This window comes from Halichoeres trimaculatus, unplaced genomic scaffold, assembly GCF_033239565.1.
Source record: "Halichoeres trimaculatus isolate MK-OKI-2021-1 unplaced genomic scaffold, fHalTri1.1 fHalTri1_scaffold_2, whole genome shotgun sequence".
NCBI classification, from domain to species: domain Eukaryota; kingdom Metazoa; phylum Chordata; class Actinopteri; order Labriformes; family Labridae; genus Halichoeres; species Halichoeres trimaculatus.
The window spans coordinates 12,558,285-12,566,148 of NW_027437180.1; the positions used below are offsets into that span (position 1 = coordinate 12,558,285).

A 7,864-nucleotide genomic window follows, 5' to 3' on the forward strand; every position below is an offset into this window, starting at 1 on the left:
CTACGATAACAGGACACTTATTTTATAATCAAATATGGTTTCCAATCACTAACTAACTAACTAACTAAATAAAGAAAAATAAACAATCAAACAAATAAATAAATAAATAAAGGAGAACAAAATGTTAAATAAACGATTATTTAAAAACTTGAGGCTAACATTTTTAATTTTGATTGAAGCTTTGGCATAATTGAAATGCCCAGAATACATAAAACAGCATCAGAAAGTTTTTTTTCCTTTACAGGTATAGCTGTTTCTCAAAAAGCCATGCAATGTCTGCTTATCTTAGCACATTATCAAAAAGATTTAATTACAGTGGTGACCAAAACACTCGGTATCATAAAGACTTTGTGCTTCTGTTGTTGTTGTTGTTAAATTGGCCATTAAAAGACTCATGATGACAAATCAAATGTCCACAAAATCACCAATTTGTCATGATGCCTTATATGCCATAGAATACAGCTATCATGAGTAATTTTTGTCATGAAAAGGAACACTGAAAATGATGGACCAGCACCTAGTGAACTGGAAAATACACTGTAGGTATCTATTGAACATTCACTGCGTCAGTTGTTTTTGAAATATCCCCTCCCTTCATTTTTTTAAATGTTGTGTTATGTTTATGTCTCACCAAAGTGGGAAAGTAGGCTTAATTTTTTTAGTTGCATGTGATCCATAACATCAGTCACAATAAACTACCTGACAAATGGAGGAGCAAAACTACAGTACATCACCTCAGAAAAAGATCATAGTGCGGGCACACAGCACATCTGAAATTTCAAAGGATAAAAAAAGATACATAACAAAAAATAAATACAAATAAATATTCCTGATAAATGTAGTTTGATTTAGAACAAACAAACTGCAGCAATATTCAACCAGACAATGAAGGAAAAAGATATCTTAATCAGTCAGACAGCCAACAAGCTGCCAAACCAGCTGTTCAACCTGTTATCAACAGAGCGTCACTAATGCTTTGGAACACACCTGTTGAGATTTTAGAAAAATATTATCTGCATACCACACATTGTTGTGGCAGAGGACAGAGTCTGTCTGCCTGCTGCAGACTGATATAAATGCCCGTTTCTCAGACAGAGACAGTCATCGTCATCTCCTCAGCTCAGCTCAGGTCATCTCCAGCCTCCACCTCCAGCTCCTCCACCTCTCACCATGTCCATCTCTGTCAGCCGTCAGGGCAGCACCCGCAGCTTCTCCAGCTCCAGCGTCATGAGCCTGAGTGGGGGGATGCAACTGCTGGGCTCCAGCCAGACCCGCATCTCCCCCAGCTCCTACCAGAGCCGCACACCCAGCATGCACGGGGGCTCAGGGGGCTTTGGGACCAGCATCTCCCAGTCTTCACAGTCGGTCTTCTCCCCTGGGGCCATAGCCTCATTCGGGGAGACTTCTGTGATCACCAATGAGAAGCTGACCATGCAGAACCTCAACGACCGTCTGGCCTCCTACCTGGATAAGGTAAGCTTTTATGAAGAAGAAGAATGCTGTGACAGTTCACTGATTATTTGTACAGATTCATCAACTCAAAGTTTAATAGGCCTACTTATTGAACACATCAGTGTCACATCAAGCTTGAAGATGGCTTCAGATAAGAAGCTGAGAGAAAAATTATCAGAACAGAAAAATAAGTCCTTAAATCCTGAAAGTGCAAGAGTCAGCGGTTAGCAGAAACAGTGTAGAGTGAAAGCACTGGACTTAATAGAGAAAAATTCTGAAAAATGGATACAAAATATTCTGTAAGTCATGTTTTAATACAATTATAGGTAATAATGATAAATATAATTAGTATTCATATCCATAAAATTATGACAATGGATGAAAAGACTCCAAAACAATCTAGTCAGTTTTGTAGAAAAGAAAAAGACATGTAATATAGTACATCATAGTGTAATACAGTATGGTACGGTAACATACAGTGCAATTAAGTGTAGTGTAGTAAAGTGTAGAATAAAGTATAGACAAAAGTAAAGTATAGTTTAGAGCACTGTACAGTATATATTTTATATAATATTTACTGTTTATATATAATATTATATTATATACTGTAATACAATAAAGAAACAATACTGTACTGTACAGTGCAGTATAGAATAATACGCTACAGAATGGTAGACCACAGCAAAGTACCATACAGTGATGTAATACATATATAGTATAGTATAGTATAGTATAGTATAGTATAGTATAGTATAGTATAGTATAGTATAGTATGGTATAGTATAGTATAAGACAGTATAGTATAGTATAGTATAGTATAGTATAGTATTGTATAGTATAGTATAGTATAGTATAGTATGGTATAGTATAGTATAGTATAGTATAGTATAGTATAGCATAGCATAGTATAGTATAGTATAGTATAGTATAGTATAGTACAGTATGGTATGGTATGGTATAGTATAGTATAGTAAAGTGTAGTATAGTATAGTATGGTATAGTATAGTATAGAATAGTAAAGTATAGCATTGCATATGGTAAAAAGCATTTGTTGTACTGTACAGAATATATATATATATAAGCACAGTACAATATACTACAGTATAGTTAAGTTTAGAATAATGCAGTACAGTTCACCACATTATATCGCATAAGGCTGTATTTTAGTTTAGTGTTGCAAGTAAAGCATAGCATAGGCCTATACACCATAGCAAAGCATATGGAACAGTATGGTGTATCAAAATTAAGCAAACACATATGAGGGATTTTTTCATTTTCTTCATTTTAATTGATACTGTGTTATCATCTTGAATGGAGTGCATAACTGAAATTCTTGAGAGAAAGCAGCAGTGGTGTTAAGGGATCAGGGCTATGATTACATCTGTTTTGTCTAATGTCACCCTCTGCTGTGTGTGTGTGTGTATGTGTGTGTGTGTGTTTGTGTGTGTGTGTGTGTGTGTGTGTGTGTGTGTGTGTGTGTGTGTGTGTGTGTGTGTGTGTGTGTGTGTGTGTGTGTGTGTGTGTGTGTGTGTAGGTGCGGTCTTTGGAGGCAGCTAACAAGAAGCTGGAGCAGCAGATCAGAGAGTACTATGAGAAGAGGGCGCCTACAGCTTCCAATGACTTCACCATCTTCTTTGCCACTATTAGTGACCTCCAAGCTCAGGCACTGCTCACTTTTTACACAACATTACACATTAAATAAAGCGACAAACAAAACTTTTCTTTGATACCAAACTATTACTGTGTCTGACTTTTTGAACATGAAATCTTTACACTTGCACACAGATGTAGTATTATGTCTAGTATAAGTTATGCGACTATGTTTCACTGTTTGCTTTTCACAAAACTGAAACATATTACTGAACAATTAATAGATCAGGAAGTGTTTGAAAATATATGTTTAAAATATGATCTGTGTCATACCTGTTCATCTGTTTTACTTTTATTTTAGATTATGAGGAAGTTTTCAGAGAACCAGAGTGTGATCCTGCAGAATGACAATGCCAGACTGGCTGCAGAAGACTTCAAAATGAAGTAGGTTTACGTCTCTTCTTCTGTGTAGAAGGGAGAAAAATCAGCAAATATATATTAATGCAATTAATACCCCCCAACTTCCTCCTGTAGGTATGAGACAGAGCTGAACATGCGTACACTGATTGAGGCGGATGTGATGGGTCTTCGAGGGGTTCGAGACAGCATGACTCTGTCCATCAGTGACCTGGAGGTGCAGATTGAAGGCCTGAAAGAGGAGCTGGTGTTTTTGAAGAGCAACCATGAAGAGGTGAAAACCAACCAGTTCATCCACAAGTTCACCGTGCTCTTTGTAGAATTAACTCTCTAAAGATACTCAATGAACTTAAAGCAGGGACACCCTTTTTTCCCTTTTTACTGTAACATGATGGCTCCCCCTGTTGGTATCAGCAGGCATAAAGGTTTCCCTGGTCTGTATTGCAGGAGATGCGTCAGCTGAGGATCCAGCAGACCGGTACAGTGAATGTGGAGGTGGACAGTGCCGCCTCTTTGGATCTGATGAAGGTTCTGGAGGAGATGAGGGAGCGCTATGAGGCTGTTGCACTAAAGAACCAGCAGGACCTTGAAAAATGGTTCAAAGAAAAGGTGAAACATGAGAAATATGTTCCTGAAATTAAAATAAAATACAAGAAAAAAGGTGATTTTTTTATTGTTCAGTGAGAAGGGATTTATCATGTTTTTGTGTTTTTGAAGATGGAAGTTCTTCAGACGGAAATCAGCTCATGCTCCCAAGAGGTGAAGACGTATAGCACGGAGCTGTCAGAGCTGAAGAGAACCTACCAGAGTCTGGAGATCAGCCGTCAGAGCATCTACACTGAGGTAGACAGCAAACAATAGAAAGTTTTGACACCGAAAAGAGACATAACTGGATTGTTGGGGGGAGTCACACTACATGCATTTACCTGGTCATATACATGTGTACATATTAAGTAGGGATGTCCCGATCGAATCACACGATCGGGATCGGATCGGGATCGGGGCATTTTTCAACGATTGGAGATCGGGGGAGACAGAATCGGAAAAAGCCTGGGGCCTTAGTTCTTGTTTTTCATTAAAATGTGTATAATAGAACATCATCATTCATTTTAGAATATAACTTTATTTGTCATTATAACAAGTACAACGATATTGCAAACAAGAAATTGCAACCTTATTGTCACACACATACAAGGTTATCTTGTGGTGCACAACTGAGAAGCTTTATTTGTATTTTGTTGATCCAATGCTGCACTAAGTGGAGAAAAAAAGCTACATAAGTGTTGGCTAGAATGATACCTTCATTTAGATAAAATAAAAAAACTCAAAGGACAACTTGTAGGAGTTTTTTCTTTTTTTTTTCCTAATACATTGCTGAAAGATCGAATCGGGAAATATCGGGATCGGCAGATACTCAAAATAAAAAAATCGGAATCGGATCGGGAGCAAAAAAAAGGTGATCTGGACATCCCTAATATTAAGCAATTTGGTCTATTATACGCAGACATGCATGCAAACATGGCAATATTTGGGAATGACATTGCTAATGAATTTTCAGGAATTTTTCTTGACTGAGTCCTACTGTCATTAATAAAGGCATTTGTTTCTAGCTAGCTAGCTGGCCTCTGAATCAAAAACACTTTGATTAACATTTATTTTAGCACTAATTGACCTTGAATATGTCCATTACTTACAGTTAAACCACACCATTAATCTCACTACTATCATCAAATTTTACCTTGACCGGACTCTGAGACTTCTAATCCAGATATTTTTTTTTTTTAGTTGGAATGCTGTGGACTAGTGAAGTAGTGATTTATGATGATCACATGTGCTTTGAATTGCTCACATCTGTTTCATGGTTCACAGCTAAAAATTTCCAAGCCAAATGTCCCTTGAAGTGTTTTAAAAAATTCATTTAAGTTGACGGCAACAAACTCCTGAAAATTTCCAATATTCCTGAGCTAAGAGTCCCATGGAAAACTTCAGGAAAATTTCCTGACTATGCCTGCTTGCCTAAATGCATTGAGCTACTGCTACTGTGATTGGCTGATATTTTGTATTCATGAGCACCTGGATGGTGTACCTAATAAAGTGGGGGTGTGAATCCTCTTCCTGAGTCTTAAGCTGAGTGGACTAAAGCTTTTGTGGGGAAAAAAGTCAATATGCACAGGGATGCAGTGAGTGATGTACAGACAAATATTAAGATGTTACTTTTGTGTGTTAGTGCCCCTGTTTGACTCAGGACAAACCCTGCTTCACATGGGCTTTAAGTCTTAAACTTGAATTAATACTTGGAGCATGTTCATGCTTAAAACTAAGCATGCTGCAATGAATTATGGAAACTAAGGGAACAATTACACTGACTGGAACATTTTCAATGTAAAAACTGATGCATGAAAATAATTTAAGTTTGACTCAAAGACTCCCCTTAACTTAGGATTTCAGACTCTCAGTTCCTCTCTGTCTGTCTCTGTAGATCCAATGCCTGCAGCAGAACATGGTTGAAGTGAAAAGTCGATACAGCATTCAGCTCAGCCAGCTGCAGAACAGCATCAACATGCTGGAGGCGGAGATGCAGCAGCTCAGAGTCTCTCTGGAGCAGCAGCAGGCGGAGTACAACCTGCTGCTGGACATCAAGATGAGGCTGGAGCTGGAGATCGCAGAGTACAGGAGGCTTCTGGAGGGAGAGGTGCAAGAGAGGAGGCAGTATGAGGAGAAGAAGTAAGGGACTGTACTTCTTATAACTTGTGTAACTAACAATAAAAAAGCAGGACTATGGTTGATGAACTGTTTACTCTCGTAGGATGGTGGTCATCACCAAAGTTGAGGAAAAGGTTGAAGGTAAGAATCCTGGTCATTAACTTCATCATCCTCCTTGTACTTCAGACATTCATTATGTGTTCTCCACCTCGGCAGAGCACAAACCCCACATCGAAAGGAGGGTGAAGACCATTGTGGAGGAGATAATTGATGGAAAGGTGGTGTCTTCCAGTGTTGACACGCAAGTGGAGGACATTCAGTAACGCTTCAGCCGCTACTGAACATCGCCCACAGATAATTTGGCCTTTAAATCTTATTACTCATCTTCTTTAATCCCGCCAAATAACTCAATTTCTAGAGTCAGCTCTTTCTTGTTCTTTCAAGTTTACCTGCCTTAAACAGAAATAATTTAGACAGCACTTATCTTTTTATAATGGGGTTTTCTGAGCTTCTACGGTTTAATGCTACAAGTACAGCACGTAATAATGCAGAACAGAGTTGGTAGAAAAAGAATTTGACATCCCTAAAAAAACTTAAATTGGTGAACAGACATTTGGAAGGCATCTATTAGAAGATGAACAAGAACAAAAAATGTGTGAGAATAATTCAAAAAATGATAGACGGACATTTTTGATGGTGTAAACTTGGCAAATGGAGAAAAATACTGCTAGATAACAATATTGAAATGTGTAATTAAAATGATTTCTGTAAGTGAAAAGTCTGTGACTGCTGCTGACTTGAGTGCAAAACATGATTAAAACCAAGTTATCAAAGCTGAAGGTGTTTACTGTTGAAAGTTCTGGTGTTATACATTTAGAAAAAAAATTTGAGCTAAAGTCTTAAACAATGATTTTACCTTATCACTAAAAGGGAGAAAACTAGACTTAGTGGGTGTTAATGGCAAAGAGAACAGCTACATTTAGGTTCACGATGAAAATTATAACACTGTTTTCTGTTAAATGATTAAATTTTTTGAAAGTTGGCTTTAGCATAAAATCATAAAAACCATTCTAAAATAAAGCAAAATGTGCCTAAAGTGGGGTGTTAGTGCTGTGAGATGTATTTTGGGTGTGTTTTCACCATGAACCACCAGGTGTCACCCTTGTCCAGATCTCTGAAAGTGAAGTCCAGCCAAAGCTTTTCTGGAGGAAACAACTTAACTTTTCTTAAATGAAAGCAGACTGAGAAATACGATTATTATTAAGTTACAGGGCAATAAATAATGGAAACTGCAGGAACCTTTGACTGAAAACTGGTCATGAGTGATTCTGAATCTGAGTTTTCACATGAACATGAAGAAATGACAAGATTGGGATCAATGAGGTCAGCTCTGAGTTATTGTCTGAATCAGTGTCTTCTTCATTAGGGTGGAGTTGAATCAAGTGAAGACAAGAGAGCTCACATCATCCAAACGTTAGTCAGTCACCTGCACGATTACTCAGTCTGTCTGTCTGAACGACTCCCTTCTGTTAACCACTTTGTGCTGCAGTGTATTAACATGTAGCTCTCCTGCAGGAGTTCATGAAGTGAGAGCATTTAAAACAAGATCTTAGGGGTGTCAGCACTCTTTTACCGTGCATAGTTATCATGTTTAAACAAAATGTTATTACTCATTTGCAGAACTGCCCAGCCCTTAAAAGAT

The 7,864-nt window shown here is 37.8% G+C and overlaps 1 protein-coding gene across 1 annotated transcript; it reads left to right on the forward strand.

The window, feature by feature from the left end:
• Positions 1 to 1,170: 1,170 nt before the first annotated feature.
• Positions 1,171 to 6,485, forward strand: LOC141802375 (keratin, type I cytoskeletal 19-like). Its single transcript, XM_074685927.1, has 9 exons — positions 1,171 to 1,473; positions 2,987 to 3,115; positions 3,404 to 3,486; positions 3,577 to 3,733; positions 3,907 to 4,068; positions 4,177 to 4,302; positions 5,939 to 6,183; positions 6,266 to 6,303; positions 6,379 to 6,485. Exons 1-9 carry the CDS (start codon positions 1,171 to 1,173, stop codon positions 6,483 to 6,485), a joined length of 1,350 nt encoding a protein of 449 aa, XP_074542028.1.
• Positions 6,486 to 7,864: the final 1,379 nt, after the last annotated feature.